The sequence below is a fragment of the Sabethes cyaneus genome, chromosome 3 (assembly GCF_943734655.1).
Source record: "Sabethes cyaneus chromosome 3, idSabCyanKW18_F2, whole genome shotgun sequence".
In the NCBI taxonomy this organism is placed as follows: Eukaryota; Metazoa; Arthropoda; class Insecta; order Diptera; family Culicidae; genus Sabethes; species Sabethes cyaneus.
The window spans coordinates 98,584,500-98,604,969 of NC_071355.1; the positions used below are offsets into that span (position 1 = coordinate 98,584,500).

The 20,470-nt window shown below is 38.3% G+C and overlaps 1 protein-coding gene across 1 annotated transcript; it reads left to right on the forward strand.

Moving 5' to 3' along the window:
* Positions 1–210: 210 nt before the first annotated feature.
* On the forward strand, positions 211–14,153 carry LOC128743633 (45 kDa calcium-binding protein). The gene is made up of 3 exons (XM_053840247.1): positions 211–683; positions 741–1,419; positions 14,057–14,153. The coding sequence occupies exons 1-3, from the start codon at positions 451–453 to the stop codon at positions 14,129–14,131; spliced, it is 987 nt and encodes a 328-aa protein (XP_053696222.1). The 5' UTR covers positions 211–450; the 3' UTR covers positions 14,132–14,153.
* Positions 14,154–20,470: the final 6,317 nt, after the last annotated feature.

Genomic DNA, 20,470 nt, shown 5'->3' on the forward strand with positions numbered 1-20,470 from the left:
CCCACAACTTTGTTTTCACGTTTCTCACTATTTCTTGCGAGAAGTCCGCGTGCTTTACTCGCACAGCCGTAGTAGACACCTTATGGACCCGTAACCGTCTGCTTGAGAGGGGATATACAGAGCCACATTATTCAGGCCAGTCAGTGTACCGCTTTATGCTTGCAAAGTCTCGTCCACAATGGTTTCTCTTTCACTTTCATTCGCGGTAACATAGAGGCTGCAAAGCAACCAATACTCCGCGAATCTGATTGTTGTCCTGAATTGTGAATATTATCATTGAACCTCAGTGTATATAATGTAGAATTGATTAAGGAATTGCATAGCAGCAAAAAAGAGTATCATCATCTGAATACTTTTTACGCATTTCTTTGTTTTCGTTCCAAACAACGCTGCAATATAACTAAATGGAAAACATTTTGAATTAGAAAAGTGTAAAACTGTCTGCGGTTCATGATGGGTATCATAATCAAGCTGTTACGTAACATGAAAATACCACGCTGGTCTACGGTCCTGCCCGTGCTTTTCTACTTGCTTTTCATCACCTGTATATTGTTGATAGCGTTTCCCATAGGCACAACTAAAACGTCGAAAAAGGCAAATAAGGTTGAACAAGATAGTTTGAATTCGGCAATGCATCACGTTGACAAAAATGTGCTACTGGAATTAACCGGCGCGTTTAACAAGTACGATCATCATGCAGAATTTTATTCAAGTTTAACAAAAAATCTATTCTTTTTTAGAGCTGATACGAATAATGATAAACATCTAACAATGCAAGAGCTTGCTAAATACATAAATTATAAAATACGGGACCATATCGATAATGCAATACGCAACAATCCAACCACATTTGTTGAAATCGACCAAAAACCACGAGATGGATTAGTTAGTTGGGATGAATATCAAACCTATGCCATGAGACAAAAAGGTCTAAAAGAAAAGCATCCTCAAAATTCACCGTTCGATACATTGGACCGAAATGTAAAGGAATCCGTTGTGCGAGAAAAAGCTCTATGGATGGAAGCAGCACGCACTGATCCTCTAAGTTTAACACTGGATGAATTTCTATCATTCCGACATCCGGAATCTAGTACAGTTAATCTTCTCAATCTGGTAGACGAGATCCTGCGCCAGTTCGATCTGGACGGAGATGATCGACTAACGGAAAGCGAGTTTACCGACGTTTTACCGGTCGGGTTCGCCGATGCTACAAACCGCAAGTTCATTCTATCGCGAAGTGAACGGGAACGAAGGGAAGAGTTCAACAAAATTATTGATAAAAACAAAGACGGAAAGGCTGACCGTGGTGAACTTCTGTCTTATGTGGATCCACGCCATCCAAGATATGCCATTCAAGAAGCTTCCACTCTATTTAGCTTGGCTGACAAAAATGGTGATAGAGTGCTAACATTGCAAGAGGTAAGAATTGCTAAACCTTATGCTATAATTGTGCCTGTCGCATCTAAAGCTCACCTGGTTTGCACTGTACTACTTACTAACAGTTTTTTGCTTTCAATAGCAAACATAGACTCGGCGAATGGATTGAGAGTTTGAATTTTTGTTTGCTCAGAGGTCTAGGGCTCTAGGGTGAAAATCTAAGAGGGAATTTGTATTGTTTTTTGGAACTTGCAAGTTGCAACCAACATCTTTCAAAGTCTGATGAATATGATTTGCATTATAAATGACAATTCTTCCGGTTTAAAAATAAGCTATTAAGTGATCTGAAGTGATTTGAAACAATCACTAATATAATACAGCACATGTTGTATTGTTAAAACGATGCTTAGGTTGTCAGCTCAGGTTTTCTTGTAAAGCCTCAGCAAAGCAAAGCAAAGCCATGGGTATAAACGTCCTTCAGAACCTGACCATTCTTTATCAACAGATTTCGCAGCCGGTTATTAGAGTACAGGAAAATTACGGGGCTAGTGCAAAGATCCTATTAACTCTGTAGCGGCACAGCCGAGTCGAGATTCGAACATACGATGACTGGCTTGTTAGATCAGCATTGTATCACGGAGCTAACTGGGCGGGCTAAGCATCACATAGAAAAAAATTATCAAACAATTGCTCAAACAATTTTAGCGAGTTTTTGATTGGCTGTATATATGTCTTATAAGAGTTCGTAATATTTTTGATTGAAAAAACTATTGATTGAAAAAGGTATACAGCTCTAAGGGTTGTAGGAAAGGGTGACGTAGGACTATATCAGATCATCAGATCAAAGACTAATGTAAACTGCATTTCTGGCATATGTATGTTTATAAGAATCTGTGAGTGCCATTGTTTAAGTGGATGTATAAACGAGAAGAACGAAATATTCAGATTCAATTCCTCATTGAATGCAATACGTGGACGTTCATAGGTACAATGCCTGCAACCTTTGAGACATAGAAATTTCTTTTAAAAATCACTTGTGTGCATCATAAAGGCTGAAATGGTAATGAATTATCTTCCTACCACAGGGGTGAAGGGTCTCAAAGCATCATAAAATAAATAAATTCAAAATAAATTCATGCCTCCAAAAAATCCCACACGCCAAATTTGGTGCCATTTGCTTGATTAGTTCTCGAGTTATAAAGAAATTTGTATTTCATTTGTATGGGATCTCCCCTTCTTAAAGAAAGCAAAGGTTCTAATCCACCATAGAAAAAATCCCCCCGCTGGTAAAAGACGAATGGGTCTCATTATAGGGTAGAGGATCCATATTTCGCCAGTTGATGAATCCAAAGCCTTTTTGCATATTTTTGGTAGACTTAAAAGAAATTATTTGACAAATTGGTAAAATTGAGGACATCAATTTAATCTCTTAAGTCTACCAAAAATATGCAAAAAGGCGTTGGATTCATCAACTGGCGAAATATGGCTCTTGGCGAAATATGCATCCTCTACCCTACCATAAAAAAGTTACTGCCTTCTAAAACCCCCACATGCCAAATTTGGTTTCATTTGCTTGATTATTTCCAGAGTTATGAGGAAATTTGTGTTGCATTTGTATGGGAGCCCCCCTTATTAGAAGAAGGGGTCTCAGTACGCCATAGAAAATATCTTACCTCCAAAAACCCCCACAAGCCAATTTTAGTTCCTTTTGCTCGAATAGTTCTCGAGTTATGAGGAAATTTGAATATTATTTGTATGCTCCCCTCCCCCCTCCTAAAGAGGGGAGGGGTCTTAATTACCATAGAAAAAATTCCTACCTTCTGAAACCCGTACATTCCAAATTTGGATCCATTTGCTTGATCAGTTCTAGAGTTTTGAGGAAATTTGTATTTCATTTGTATAAGAGCCCCCCCTCTCTTGTCTGTATTTACACTGACAAACAAAATTGGCTTGATCTTATCGTTTCTACGGTGTTGCCAATGAGAGAAATAAGGCCATTGCAAATTATTTTTAAAGTTTTTGTCCCCTTGCCCTTCAAAATTGGCCCTAAAAACCGGGGGGCAAAAATTTTTTGTTGAATTTGAGTAAAAATTTTTTATATAAAATAAATCACCTGTGGGTTTTACAGCCTAAAGAACTCGAAAAAAGAGTGTACGGAGTGTTAACACTTCTATAGCACGAAACTAAAGTGGAATAAAAATAATGTAATTTCCGGAAATCGGCCAAAGAAAAGTTTTTTGATTTTGACTCTCTTTTGGAAGATTTTTGCATGGAAAATAATATCGTATATATGAAAAGCAAGAATAGACTCGGGTTTCTCGATTAAACTTCAAGTAAAAATTCCTATAGTTTTTTTTTTTGATACGTGATTAAAAAAATCTCTTTGTTTTTTTCGCGAATTGACTAAATTTGTTGATATCCGATCGGTTCATAACACCTTGTAGTGCTATTTTGAACAGCAGGCATGAGAGACCATCACCTTAACGAAGCCCTCTGTATGATTCGAATGAACTTCTCAAGCCATCGTAGATTGAATCAGTTTGATGAGCTTCTTGGAGAAGCTGTTCTCGTCCATAACTTTTCCATAGCTCTTTCCGGTCGATGGGATCATATGCAGCCTTGAAGTCGACGAACAAATGGTGCGTGGGAACTCTGTATTCACGGCCCTTTTGGAGGATCTGCAGCAGTGTAAATATTTGATTCGTTGTGGACCGATCTTCGACGAAGCCTATCAAGCCGGTCAAGATCCCACGAATCTGTTCGGAATTGGTGATCGCACAATAGATCTCACAGTCCAACTTGTCGCTCTTTTTGTAGATCGGGCACATAACTCTATCTTTCCACTCCTCTCGTAGCTGTTCCGTATCCAAAATTCTAATAATTAGCCGGTGCAAACGACAAGGTTTTCTGTTCCCATTTTAATAAGCTTCGCTCAGATCCCATCTTTCTCAACAGATTTATTGTTCTTTGACTGCATGGTATCTGAACAGCCAGCCTAGCGATATTCAAATTCTACCCAATCTTTATAGTGGTCGGTAATATCCTGCACCTAATTTGGATGAGTTCAATAGTTGATAATACGTCATTCCACCAAATATTTCACACGAAAAAATACTATCTAAAAATACTACTTAGTGACGATGGCTTTAAGTTAAATCTAGAAAAAAAATCAAATAATAAACGCAAAGTTGAGTCCAACGATTCGGCAGTTTTATATTTACAATAGAAGTGTTGAAAAAATGCGTTTCTAATTATCGATAAATTTGTTATCTACCTCAAACAACGCAAATTAGAAAACCAATGATATACGCGGCGATTCCAAATGCATATAAAAAATATAATTATGCCCATAATGTGGGCATAAATAGTAGTTAAAAATTGTAACCAAAAATTTGATCCTGCGACCCATGAGCAGTAATGCAAACCATATAGCAAAGCGAATGCTAGGAAGAGTTGCCATGTAAGTGTGAGTTTTTCCCGGTCAGCGCTCCTATCGAATTGAACCGTATTATGTTTCAGCACTCGTTGAAGATGCTTCACTCGCCAAGCAGTCAAAATGAGTAGAGCAGCGCTTGCGACTACCAGTAATATTGATGGTAAATAAAAATAATAGAAATCAGAGATTTTTTCTGCAAATGAAAGCAAATCAAAAATTAAAACGATGTCATTATCGTTGGTTTTGGGTACATTCGACCTACCTGTTGGACTGCAGCCTAGTAAAGAAAACGGTGGTTTATTCGTGGGATCTAGGAAATCTCCATGATCCAGAATGGAACATATAAAAAGATAAATAACCGGACATCCAATCGCATAGGAGCAGTAATAAGTGAATTGTTTTGTTTTACTTATATCGATATTATGGAACACGAGGAAACTGTCAAGGCACATTGCACTCATCCAGCAAATACAGTACAATGCTATGAAACCGAGCAAATATCCATGGAATGAACATGGGATAATAGAAAACCTAAGATTTAGAGCTATTAAACTAAAATAGAAGGTGATTATTCCAAACAGAAAATAGAAAATCATAAAGCCGTGAACATTTCGCAGACTATGAATGTAGTAGTAAGTAGCTAAAACCACCAGCAGAAGAACGACACAGACCACACCAGCTGCAAAAACGATATCCACTTAGCAAACTAATTTGACACTAACAGTATGCAGTTACCTATTATATACCACGATGTATCGATCATGTATTTTTCACTTTCAGATGATAATAACTTGTTATCTGTTATGTTTAACGTGGCTGTAACTGACGCTACCATGAGCAGCGCAGTGAAAAATTTTACTATCATATTTATAATTCCTCCAAAAAATCTCAATAAGTTTCATCTACGCCAAAATGCAGGAATGAACTGAAAGTGAGATTAGCGGCAAATTTGTTTCGTTGCTTTCCATCTAATAATAGATCTTTAAATATTTAATGTTCTTTTGCTTTCATCTCGCAGTCGAACCGCCTTAAGCAAAGAGTGAAATGCCCGCTCAATGAACAAAATAGACGTCAAAATTTAAAATCTGCAGAAGCTAACATTTATTGATTGTGCCATAGTATGCAATTCTTGACGACAAAAAGGGCTGAACAATTGGTATCGTACATATGTTTTAGGGTGAAATTAGTCGTCATCGATTCTGCCAATTTCAAAAGCAGTTTTTTTGTTTGAAACAAAAATTCTGTTACTGAAAATATATTCGCTGTGTTCAGATTGGTGAGAAGAATGCAGTATTTAGGACATTTTTATAAACAGAATCCCACCTCTGGGCCCAAAAACTGCTTCCGAAATTGGACTCTCCGGCGAATAGTTAATGACTGCTAATTTCTCGTTAAGTACACTGACTATTTTGATTTGTGATATCATTACCAGGGCTTGTTCGTTCAATTTGACTCAATGTTGATTCATTAGACAGTACCGTCCCAGCCGAGCAAAATTTGACGAACTTGTATAAGAAACATTTGTAGATAGTTATCATCTTCAATTTTGCTGAATAAAGTTTTGCTGTATCTGTTGTAGTTACGATGCTACAATGCTGGTACGTCATTAGTAACTAAATGAGCATTCATTTAGTCACTAATAAGGTATTGTATACGTTCAATCCTCAACCGATTTTGGAGTTATATCCATGAATTGATTGAATCTATTTTATTAAAACGAATCGAAGTCACACTAAACCAAACAGTAAATAAATTTTCATGATCTGTTTCTACGTTGAATAGTGCTTTTCCTCTGGTAATCGGTAGACGGTACGCGCGAGTTTTCAAAAAGCTGAAAAATTTGCTCAAAACTTTTCTGCAGTTTACAAAAGAAAAACACTGATAATAAATCATTTACATTTACAAGCTGCAGACGGTTTAGAAGTGGCAGAAAATTTCGCCCGTGACCAGAAAACTTATTCCCGCCATTTGTTGGTCGTCCGCAACGGCGGAAAGTACAACTTTCCCCTCGTTGCCTGTGTTATTACGGTATTATTGGGCAAGAAAATATAATAAACCCTTCAATCGTTGTGTGATCCTTAAAAGGACAGATTATTTGATTATCATAACACTAGCTTGCAATAAACTTGCACTAACGCACCTAACGTAATTCTCTTTTCGGTAAATTGGAGTACCGATAACCGCTAACCAGGCACGGTTTGTTGCAACGGACCAGCCGGAAAGCCTCAGCAGCAATGAGATCAACGAAACCGTTCGTGTATGGTCCTGAATTACGATGAAATACCACCACAGAGAACAGACATCCAAGCGAAAGTTCCCCGCTTGGATAAAACTTATGTCAAATTAGTTGGGAAACTATAGTGATGGTGTCGCTGAAATTCTACACTAAAATTACAACAGCTAGCTTCAGGCGCTAGCATAACGCATATAGCCCATATATACTAGCGCCAGAGGAGCCAAAGGTTGTCAGTGTGCAAATCAAATGAATCATTTAGTTGGGAAACTATAGTGGTGGTGTCGCTAGCATATTAGGTGATTTTAATTTGAAATTTTATCCAAGAATTCCCGAAAAATTTGTTCCTGAATGGATGTCTGTTCTCTGTGATACCACTCCAAGTGGCCAGCTACAAGTGACGTGGGACGCTTCTGGTCGTTTTGTTGTCGCGAGCAGCATATTTCCTGCCAATTCCAGAACTTCAGCAGCCAGATATTCCATCACGGCAGCGAGACGAGTGCTCCAGCTCCAACACGCTCAGCACACTTTCCTTTTCTCAGCAGCCGATGAACACGACCAACTGACGACGATGTGCACCGTAAAGCAAACAATGTTTAAAATTATGCCACGGATGTGTCCGATGTGTCGCAAGCTAGCTACTTGCCGATGTGTCGCTAACGAGCGCCGCTGACCGACTGACGATGCGCAGTAAAAGGCATAGCAGCCAAAACCATATCGTTCACTGGCGGATGAGTCGATGGATTCTTCGGTTTGTTGGCGTCTCGCTTGGTGAATTTGGATGTCTTCGTGGCCTTATCCGAGGAAGTAGCCACAGCTGAAGCTCAACAATTTTCGATCGGACTCTATTAAATGCAATCATAAGGAAGCTTAACCCATAGCTCATATCGTATATATTTCTGTCATCCGTGCTAGGGAAGCACTAACGTGGGAAGGCAGAACATGAAAATAATTAAATTTTTCAATGACGCGCATTGAGAATCAATAGTTTTCAATATTTTCAATATTTTCCAAATCGATTTTACGATCAATTGGTGTAAATATCTTGGTAATCTATTGAAAATTGACTGAATTATAAGCCGATGCGTGAAAACGCATTTCCACTTTGATGACGTCATTTCCAACAACCAATCACGAAGCGAGAATTCTGGTAAAACATAGAACCATTATTTTCAATTTTTCAATAGTTTAACATCAAGAATCCATACTTTTCTTCATTTGGGTCAATTATTAGAAGATTTACACCAATAGATTGGTGTAAGAATATTGAAAATCGATCGGGAAACCACTAAGCTATTAGCGTTCAAAACCTGACCACTTTTCGAGATTTTTTTTTGGAATTACCCCCTATACCAGCTACCTTCCTGAAAGACGTAGTCCTACGTCAAAAACGTCCAGCAATTGTTATTCATTTGCATTTGCATTTGCTCATGATATTGCTAATTGCATAAAAAAGTTTACTTTTAAAAGTGTACAATCGCTTATAAAAGTACGACATAATTGCCATCAGATTCTTATTCCGATTAGTCAACCTAAATAGTCAAGTTTTAGAAAATTGAGCCAAAATCTGTAGTAAATGAGTATGCTCAGTCATTGTGCTATGTGTTTATATGTCAGTTGTTGAAAAATGACTGCCTTTGGGGCACCATGCACTTCAAAATAAATTAAATTCGACAGGCAGTAGCCAAAAACGCCATCAAAATGTATTTTCTTAGCCGAAGTGCTAAGCGCACGATCAAATTTGCTAAAATCATAGCAGCGTGGAAACATATTACCTTGTTCGGTATTCTATAATAACAACTAGATACAAGTAACGGGTGACAACTAAAATTTTGGATTTTTTTTCTCAAGCTGTCAAAAAAGACAACGATACATGAAGAAGATCTGATTTACCGAAATTAAAGATACATTATCTGTTGTTGAAAAAAATCAGGAAGGTTGTATACCAGACACAACCGCGTAGCTGGCGTAGAACTACGTTAGGCGGGTTTTTGCGAAGACACCTTGACTTGTCTTTTACACCATATTGATATATGTGTGGCGTAAAATAGCGTCAAGTAAATAATAGTGCTAAATAATTGTATCGTATTTTTGGTATGTATTTTGTGTAATTTGTGATGCCAAAAACAAATATTTTTACCAGTGCCAGAGTCGGAGTACAGCCTGAATCCGTAAATTGGGTCACGACTGCACTTCAGCTGATTCGCTAATTAGGCCGACTGACAGTTGTTTGAAATTTTTAAACTCAAAAGTTCAATAGAATTTTGACATTCAAGTTGGAGCATGGCCCAACTAACGAACTGCGTATCTCCCTCACGCACACAGCTATTAACAAAATTCTCTCGTTATATCAAACATTATTCACATATAGGGTACGGGAGGGTATTTTCAGCAGGTTTCTAAAGTCAGCCTATTGGCCTTTTCTTTCGCCAATAAAAGTACTTTACCGACATTCAATTTTAATATGTTATAACTATTTTCTCAAGACTGTAATTAATCTACTATTTTTTATCCAAAGAACGTTACACCATCTGTTCTTCCACTAGAACTACTTAGGTCATAAGCCGAAAAAAATGGACGCCAGCGCTTAATGGGCCGAAATACCCTTCCGTGCCCTATATGTATTTTGATGATATCAAAAAATTGTTATGTTAAAATGGCTTGACTGTGCTACGGGTTGAGAATTCCAAATTTTTGAAAGTCGATAATTTTTCAGATCGTTTTATTCATTTTAATGATTGAAGGCTACTAAGTAAGTTAAAGTTGTTTGCAAAATGTTCTGTACCTTACTGCCTTAAACTGAGTTGACGGTCAAATAAACATTAGCACCACTACGGATCCCTTCTGCCTTGTCTGCTCTATAATTTTCGAAAGAAAATAATGCTTGACTATTGAATAGTAAATTGCAGGCAACTAACTGACGCAAAGCAGCAATTGAAACATTCAAAACTATTCTCGGATAAAAGAGTCGCTGATTTTCCTAACTTTGAGAATTGCTGCGTTACTTCACTTGCACAAATATCCCTTCAGTCGTGTTTTCTTTTAAGACTTTACTGATGATGCAGTTCTACGTTTCTATGACGCAATTTCGCAGGTGATCGTTGAGCACGTTCCAATGAAAAGAAAACGTAAAACGCCACACAATCGTCAGCCGTGGTGGAATGCTGGACTAAACAATGCTCGTAATCACTTAAGAAAAGCTCGTAAACGTTATTTTAAACACAGATGAGAGCAAACAGCTTCTCCATCAACTCGAGCAACAATATGCAGCACAGTGGCTCCCTCGCCACTGGTGTCTTCCTCCTGTGCTTGGAAGCATGCCTCAACACTCCTATTTACAAATCTGGGAACTCGAACAACGTCGAAAACTATAGAGGAATCTCGGTTCTAAATATCATAGCAAAAGTCTTTGAGAAAATAATTCATCACTCGCTTTATGCAGCGGTTTGCCACGTAATCACCGATTATCAACATGGGTTTGTTAAAAATCGCTCCACCGTCTCTAACCTTATGTGCTTCGTAACTAACGTGATAAAGCGTATAGAGAAACGTCAACAGGTAGATGCAATTTACATCGATTTCGCTAAGGCTTTCAATAAGGTGCCACACGTGCTAGCAATCGAGAAAATGAAGCCTATAGATCTACCGGATTGGATATGTAACTGGTTGCACTCTTACTTGACTGGCCGGACTGCTTCCGTGAGTGTTCAAGGAATTAAATCCTATTGCCTTCCTATTCCATCCGGAGTACCCCAAGGCAGTATCCTAGGACCATTAATTTTTGTACTTTTTGTGAATGGTATTTGTAATTGCATCGAATCGGAGAAATTGTTATTTGCGGATGACCTAAAAATCTTTAGAACCATTACATCCTCTCTCGATGGAGATGCTTTGCAACGTGACATAAACAACTTGCTGCATTGGTGCCTTGTAAACGGTATGGAAGTGAACATATCGAAATGCAACATTATTTCCTTCTACCGCCTTCGTAACCCGCATCAGTTCATATACAAGATGCATGATAACGATATAAAATGCTGCAGCTCTATCAAGGATCTCGGTGCTACGATCGACAGCAAGATAAGGTTCGACGAGCACATTAGTACAATTACATCCAAAGCTTTCGCCATTCTTGGTTTTATACGTAGGAATACCACTGATTTCGACGATATTTATGCCTTGAAAACGCTCTATTGCTCTCTTGCTCGCAGTATTCTGGAGTGTGCAGCACCGGTTTGTCTCCATACTCTATTACTAAAATTGAAAGCGTTCAACGTGCATTCATCCGGTTTGCACTGCGCCGTGTGCCATGGCAGAACCCGATACGGCTCCCGTCTTATAAAAATCGCTGTTAGTATATAAGACTTACTACGCTAGCTGAAAGAAGAGTGGTATCGCGCAGACTGTTTATTTTCGACCTTCTAAAAGGGACTGTGGATTGCAGTTACCTCCTGGAGCAGCTAAATATTCATGCACCTCGTCGGAATTTGCGAAATTATACGTTACTTTGGACTCCAACGCACCGAACATTGTATGGTCAGAATAACCCGTTGCACGCTTGTTGTAGGCTTTTTAACGAAGTATCTCTTATATTTGACTTCAATATCAGTAAAAGTAGGTTTAGAAAGGCAATTGTTAATTTAAGTTGATAGAACATAGTAATACTAGTCTGTACAGAATTGAAGCCTGTGAACAACAATAAACAAGACAACAGTTCCGAAAAAAATTGCAACACCTATTCGCGACTGCGAAAGCTAGAGAGATTTTTAACAGGCTTGGCATACACTTTTCGCTTCGATTTTGCTCTTTTGATTACTGTATCTCCTCAGAGAACAGACATCCATTCAGGAACAAATTTTTCGGGAATTCTTGAAAAAAATTTCAAATTAAAATCACCTAATATGCTAGCGACACCACCACTATAGTTTCCCAACTAAATGATTCTTTTGATATGCACACTGACAACCTTTGGCTCCTCTGGCGCTAGTATATATGGACTATATGCATTATGCTAGCGCCAGAAGCTAGCTGTTGTGAGTTTAGTGTAGAATTTCATGCGCCTTTAGCGACACCATCACTACAGTTTCCCAACTAATTTGACATAAGTTTTATCCAAGTGGGGACCTTTCGCTTGGATGTCTGTTCTCTGTGGTATCTCAGCCAAGCAAAATTTGAAAAAGTGATATATGGGGCGTTTGTAGAATTTGTTATTATCTACAATATTGATGAAGTAAGCATTACTGTGCATTTTGTATTTAGGGCGCTATAAGGTTGCTACCCTCTTGATAGCAAAAAGAGCGCTCTTTTTGCTACCAACGGCATTGCTGCGCTACAGCGCCGTAAATAATAAAGATTAAACTTCATTTTCTTCAGCAATATTATAGATTATTACTAGCTCGGCAAATGCCCTATACACCACTTTTTCAAATTCCGCTTGGCTGAGGAGCAGTAATCTAAAGAGCAAAATCAAAGCGAAAAGTGTATGCCAAGCCTGATTTTTAATCCTGTTCGCACTTACTCGAAAACCCATTGTCAAAACAAAAGCAAAAATACTTCCTTCACTTTTTTCTCACGCACAAACCAAACAAACCAAGCAACTTCGTGGTCGCGAATGTGGATACAATCTGGCAAAAAGAAAAGATTGCTGCGCACTTTTATGTGACGTTTCACCTTCAGAACATCAATTTGGACAAGATTCAATCACCCTTATTCCGCGAGTCACGACTCAATATGACAATTGTCACTCGCCGTGACTCACCACAGCGAGTCGAGTCACTTAGGTGACAACCGTGTCACCTAGGCAACAAACCCCGGTCACCTAATCACCTAATAGCGAATTTGTTTATTCAATCCGGGTTGGAACCGGATGAATTTTATCTGTCAGATAGGAGCAAATGAACACGAAAAATTCATCCAGTTCCAACCCGGATTGAATAAACAAATTCGCTATAAGTGACAAACCGTGTCTCCTAGTCCTAGGTGACAAGGCGAGTCACCTAGGTAACAATTGTCACCTGATTCGCGGCGAATCCAAAATAGTCACGTCACTCGCCTCGCAGCATAAGGGTGATTCACCTCCCCCCTTTTAGCGAACACTCCCTTTTTGTTAACCCCCTGTGTTGATTCACTTGTACCAAAAAACATGTACGTCAAGTTTGCTGAAGAACAGTCAAGGCCTTCCGCAGTTATGGCGCAACTCGTTTACTTTTATATACTTAAATTTGTTAAAATCCCACATATTCAAAGTTGATTTATTTGAGATAGACAAAAATCCACTCTCCAATTTTTTGATATTATGCACAAAAAATCACGATCTTTCAAACGCAATCAACCGATTTTAATTCTGCTTGCATCTTTCTAAGATACTAACATGAAAACGGCCTATTTTTATCACAAAATTTAATATAAGTGTAGAAGTAAAATAGATTGCGAGTTTCTTTTTCCACCAAAAGTTGTGTCTTATTGAGCCTCAAAAGTCATCTGAAGAAGTGTTTTGCGAGAAATGCAAAACAAAAGAGTTATGGAGAAAAATCGCAAAATAGCAGGGTCACCCTAACTTGACTCAGGAGAATCGCCCTAATATGAATACCCTAATATGAATTCGAGATAGAGGGATTTCGTCTTCTGCAATATTACTCAAAATACTTCGAGCTATAAAATTGCTGAAAAGAATATTGCTCTATCTTGTTTCGTTTTTATGATAATTACTGGATTTTGGTTAATTTAAGGGTCACCCTAAAATTGCTCATGCCAAAAAAGCGGCATCCTAAATCAACATTTTGTTGCTAACACGTAAATAGTCTTAATTCAAAGACTACTGAGTAAACAATTTTTTCCACCTAATTTGGCTTTCTGTGTTTCTTTTTTCTTTTACTTGCATATGTACGTCAAGACTGCGTACAGAATCACGTACAACATACAAGTAAAAGAAAAAAAAAAAGTTTTCTTATTATTACTTTTTCATCTGCAAAGATGTATTAACGTTTTTTATTTTCTTTTTCGTATTACAGATTCTGTCCAAGTCAACCATTTTCATATCTTCGAAAATGATAAACACTGCTGAAAGCTTCCATGACGAGTTTTGAAGCCAATAATTCTGTACAACAGAAGTATCGTTGTGATAAACGTGTTATATAATAGATTTTTACTATACAAATAAATCTATAGATATTCAGGATAAACCAGTTCTTTATTCGAAAATATCCAAAGAGTCAAGCTGGATAATTAGCCATCAGTAAAATAAAAAATCACAGAATTATTTTCTTATTTATTCGAATCGAAAACGCCCGTAGCAAAAATGGGGATGACATAAATTATTATGACTTCAGATTTTATTTGTTATTTATTTAAAAATCATTCGATGCTACATGTGAAGTACAATTACGACAATAAAATTTACAAATCCATTAACTACTACGGTAACTGTTTATTTCGTTTATTTGTTTATTTTTATAAAAATATCAACAGGCCTACTGGCCCTACTGATACACTTAAACTAGAATCTACGTGCTAGTGCCAGGAAACGAGTTTTCAGTACCTCGCGGCTGACGTTTAAGTCGAAGCTATGTGTAGATCGATTGAAATGGCGTTGCAGACCGATGAATGTGCTATAGTATAGTCGCCGATGCGGTACACGCAGAAATGGACCGTTGCGTAGAACACGACTTTGGGCGTATATGTTGAGGTTCGCGAGTAGACATGGGCTATCCACTCTCGAGGTCAGCATGTCGGCGACTGCCATTGCTCTGATCACGTCGCGACGAGTATTCAACGGGTCAAGATCGATGAGCCTGCAGCGTTGTTCATAGCAGGGCAGCTGAAAGGGATCGTTCCAGGGCAATCTTCGAAGTGCAAAACGTATGAATCGGCACTGCACTGACTCGATTCGGTCAACTCCATTTTGGTATTACGGACTCCACACAGGAGCGCAGTACTCAAGGTTGGACCGGACAAGAGCACAGTAGAGAGCGAGGCAGTAGATGTCGTTGAGGTGGTGACACGGCGATCCGCACAATAAATCCCAGATTCCTGCAGGCCTTATCGACAATATATGCGATGTGCTGTTTGAAGTCGAGCTTAGAGTCAAGCAGTATTCCCAAGTTCTTAACACAATTTTCGCGGTGTAGAGGCCTGTCTGATAGAATGTAGTCGAAAACGAGAGGGTTCAATTTCTTTGAGAATGTAATTATTTCACATTTGTCGGAATTTAGCAGCATGCGGTTGTCTGTGCACCATTTTTCAAAAATCAGCAGCTGCTCTTGCAGGAACGCGGCGTCGGACGGACTATCGATTTTAGCATACAGCTTCAGATCGTCGGCAAAAGAGAGTCGCGGGCATTTAAGCAGGAAGTTGACATCGTTGAAGTAGATGAGGAAAACCAAAGGTCCGAGATGGCTACCTTGTGGAATTCCAGAGCTAGCAGTGAAAGGTCTGGAGGTGAACCCGTCGATGCTAACTTCTAGGTGGCGATTGGAGAGGTAGGAATTAAACCATCGTAGCAACGGGCCTCCGATTCCGAGTTTGTCCAGTTTGGCGAGGGCGATTTGATGGTTCAATTTGTCGAAAGCAGTGGAAAGGTCCGTGTAAATAACGTCCGTCTGGGACCGGTCGTCAAAACTTTTTATCACGTCGGACGTAAGAGTTAGAAGATTGGTTGTCGTGGACCGCTGGGGCATAAAGCCGTGTTGATCGTCTACGACATATTGCTTAAAGAATGCAAATACAGGTGCATACACAACAAGCTCGAACAGTTTTGATATTGAGTTTAGTGCAGAGATGCCGCGATAGTTATTCACATTTCTCCTATTACCCTTTTTATGAACAGGAAACATGTATGCCGATTTCCATATTGTTGGGAAGACACCTGTACTGATTGATAAACTGAACAGGTGGCTCATCGGAGCAGCCAAAGCGTTGATACACTGTTTCAGCAGAACTGACGGAATACCATCCGGTCCAGAAGAACGAGAGGATTTTAGCTTCGCGGCGGCTGATATGACCATCGCGTCGTCGATGGAGAGGTTAGTTAAGCAATTGCTAAGTACGGGAACGCACTGGATGGCTGCGGAAATTTCTTCTCTTGTCAATCTTTCGTCAGTAAATACGCTGGAGAATTTCCGCGCGAATAGTTGGGAAATCTGTTCTGTGTTACTGGCAGTTTCACTACCCGGGAACATTACCGAATGTAGCCCGTTGTCCTTCCGCTGTTCGTTGATGTGCTTCCAAAAGGATTTGGGATTCCTTTTCAGTCTACGTTCGATGTTGCTCAGGTAATTCCGGAAACAGGAGCGACTCAATCGTTTGTGTCCTGTGTTCTTACTGTCCTATTTACCTGATTTATAACTCAAAATCGGAAAAAATCTATATGAGCGACGAGCGACTCGCTTAATTCGCACCTCTGAAAATAACGTATAAAAACGTTATTTTATTTATTTACTCGCTGACCCGACAAACTTCGTATTGCCACAAAGTAACCTGTGTTGTACAGAAATCATGAATCTCGGATGATCTTTGTCACAATCTCGAGTTTTGCAAATTTCTGAGGAGTTCAACCTTAGATGATTCATTTTGGCAGTTACGTAACTATGAAAGCATCCCAGGTAACCAATAAGCATCACCAATGCTATTGAAATGTAGGCCAATAAGCATTTAAGTTGCCTTAAATGCTACTTAAATACTATTTTGGCAAAATATACAGCTACTTTACTGATAACCTTCTTATAGTGCTGACAATGCTAATTTACAGCTAATTACCGACACGAAGAATTGGAATACAATTTTGGATGCCAATTTACAACACCTATGCAGTCAAAAAGCTGATATACAACAACGTGCAGTATAAAATGCCAGATACGCTGATTTGCTGCTTATGTTAATGCTTATTAGTTACCAGGAATGCGTAGTTTAATATACAAATTTGCAATTTTTCCTCACAGTAAAGTAGAAAACAACTCCCCTGTCCCCTCATTGCATAGCCAGAAAGCGGATAGTAATATTCGCCATGATTGTACAATATTTCGCCGAATATCATTTTGCGAAAAAACTTAAGCGGAATGTACCATTTCACGAAAAACTTTTTTGTTGGAAAGTGCCATTTCGCGAGCCTCTCCTTACTCGCTATCGCTCGTTTCAGGAAACCCAGGTAGACCTACTGTTTTACCTGACTCACTGCGAATATGCGTATTATTGAAATAAAATGTAACCATACGTTTTATTCGTTTATAACGCATATGCAGTTAATATCGATAACAAACGATTTTTTATAAGTTATGCTTTTGTTATTGCATTTAATTTGTAAAAAGTTGCACGAATAACAAATCAGTTGTACAACACAATTATTGCGTACTACTGGCACATGAAATATAACGTTTAAGCACGTTATTTTTAGTGATCAAAATTAACGATATTTTCAATAAAAGGGCGATATTTTTCGATGAGAGGTCTCACAGGATGAGAGGTCTCTAACTATCATAAAATAAATTCAAGACTCCAACATCTCCCACATGCCAAATTTGGTTCCAATTGCTTGGTTAGTTCTTAAGATATAAAGAAATTTGAATTTCATTTGTATGGGAGCCCCCCCTCCTAAACAGTGGAGGGGTCTTAATTCATCATAGAAAAAATGTCTGCCCCCTAAAAGCCCCACATGCCAAATTAGGTTCCATTTGCTTGATTAGTACTCAAGTTATAAGGAAATTTGTATTTCATTTGTATGGGAGCCCTCCCTCTTAAAAGGGGAAGGGGTCGTAATTCACCATAAGAAAAATTTCTGCCGTCTAAAAGTCGCCCAGTAAACCATTTGGTTTGTATACCTCGATTGCAACTGAGGTATACGAAATTATATCTGAACGAAAAAGTTATATTTCACGCCATATAAGAACATATATGTACCAAAGTGGAGGCGATATACGTGCGAAAATTTTGACAACTATTTGTAATTCTATTTTGAGCAGTTTTTATAACACGCTATTAAATACTCCTGAATATATGATTAAGATATAATCAAATATTGCAATTGTCTATACCGTTTTGATTCAAACTTCGAACACTTAAGCTATGCTGAAACTTTCTTCAAAGAAAAATGTTCGAAAACATCTTTATTCTACTCCCATAAATGGTTTAATAGCATGACAATTTAATAATTTTCGTGTTAAAATTTTAAAAATGAGGATAAAATGTTAATTTACATTGAAAAACACTAAAAAACTGCTGTTCGGTTTTGATTCAAACTTCGAACACTTTCATGGTCGACATTCAAAGCTCGAATATTTCAGTCTCAGACATTGAACACTTCTATTACTTTGAAAAGTATTAATGTTTTTAGTGTCATTTAACTTAAATAAGTGAAATTTCGTCCATTTTTTAAAAAAATGTCTTTTTAAATCCACCTAACAGTCTGATTTAAATTTTTCACACAATAATTAGTTTCAATCTGTACTTCTGTAGTCAATTGCTAATATTTTCAAACTCTATGTTCCACATCTGAAACCAGTTAACTTTGTACAGCTTTACAATGCAGATAATTCATTTTCCCGAAGGAAAATCCGGAAAAACCTCATATTATTCGTGGGTGTTCGAAGTTTGAATCACACCTCAAAACGTGATTCAAACTTCGAACACTTTTTATTTATCTAATATCTTTGAAATAATGCATGAAATATCGTATTTTAACTACGCTTTAGTACATATATATCATGCACTTACCTAATAATCGCGAAGTGGGAAAGTAAATGTTTTAAAATTGGTAAAATAATGCAAACGAAAAAACAGCTACTTTTGCACGAAACGCTAAGAGTATGCGAACAAAGTTAAAATCTGAGTTCTCACTTTTTTCCAGCGCCTGCTGATTTCTTACAAGGAGTCCTACAGTTCAATGTCATACCTCACCGGATAGAGGACATTCTAATGAACACGGTGATGTACAATAAGCATAATAAATTATCATATTAGCGATACTAAAGGGCATTTTATTCTGAAGTGTTCGAAGTTTGAGACTGTTCTAAGTTTGAATCAGAACGGTACTGCTTTATAATTCACAGTCATGAATTGTATATGAAGACACGCACGATTGCAAAACAACTTATTGTTCACTTCGATTTGACATGCTCTAATCATTATCCAATTCCAATGTGAAATTGATATGAAAACGATTTAATGTGAACTTTGTATTACGATTTTGTGTTATCTGGGCGCACATGCCAAATTTGGTTCCATTTACTTGATTAGTTCTCGAGATAAGAGGAAATTTGCATTTCATTTGTATGGAAGCCCGGCCTCTTAAAGGGGAGATGGGCCATGACTCGCTTTCTAAAGAGGAGAGGGGTCTCAATTCACCATAGAAAAAAAATCTTGCCTCCAAAACCACTTACATGTCAAATTTGATTCCATTTGATTGATTAATTCTCGAGTTATGAGGAAATTTGTATTTCATTTGTATAGGAGCCCCCCTCCTAAAAAGGTAAGGAGTCCTAATTCATCATAGAAAAAATTCATGCCTCCAAAAACACCCACATGCCAAATATGGTTCCATTTGATTAATTAGTTCTCGAGTTTTATGAGGAAATTTGTATTTCGTTTGTATAGGAGCCTCCCTCCTAAAGTGGGGAGGGGTCTCAATTTACCATAAAAAAATTTTGTCTTCAAAAACACCCGCATGTAAAATTTTGTTCCATTTGCTTGACTAATTCTCGAGTTATGCAGAAATTTGGGTTTCATTTGTATGGGAGCCCCCCCTCTTAGTGCGAGGAGGGTTCTCTAACCATTATAAGAACCTTCCCTGTGGCCCTGAAAACCCCTATATGCTAATTTTCACGCCGATCGGTTCAGTAGTTTTCGATTCTATAAGGAACATTCGGGCAGACAGACAGAAATCCATTTTTATAGGTATAGATTTGTATAAGAGCCCCCCCTCTCAGTGGGGGAGGGATCTGTAACCATCATAAGAACCTTCCCTGGCACCAAAAACCCCTACATGCAAATTTTCACTCCTATCGGTACAATAGTTTTCGATTCTATAAGGAACATAGAGCAGACAGAAATCCATTTTTATAGGCATAGATAGGGGGAGGAGCCTTTTGCCATCGACAGAACCTTCCGTAGCCCCAAAAAGTCCTACATGTAAATTTTCGCGCCGATCGATTCAGTAGTTTTCGATTCTAAAAGGAACATAGGGACAGACAGACAGACAGAAATCCTTTTTTATAGGTATAGAGTACCAAGGGGTTTCCAACAGCAATGATTACTACGCACCTTTGGAAAAAGTTAAGGGCCAAACAGAATGCTGCGTCAACGCATCCGTCAGCGTCAATTTGACAGTAAACCCATGGGAAAACTGTCAGAATAACGCTGATGGACGCGTTGACGCAGCATTCTGTTTGGCCCTTTACTGATTACCAGTAATCAATCTCTTGTGATTACTATAAATT

Excerpts from the sequence above, each read along its gene's own strand:
- LOC128743633 (XM_053840247.1), top strand. The coding sequence starts at position 451 with ATGATGGGTATCATAATCAAGCTGTTACGTAACATGAAAATACCACGC. Across the intron at positions 684-740 it reads TTAACCGGCGCGTTTAACAA|AGCTGATACGAATAATGATA; the intron begins GTACGATCATCA and ends ATTCTTTTTTAG. Across the intron at positions 1,420-14,056 it reads GAGTGCTAACATTGCAAGAG|ATTCTGTCCAAGTCAACCAT; the intron begins GTAAGAATTGCT and ends TTCGTATTACAG.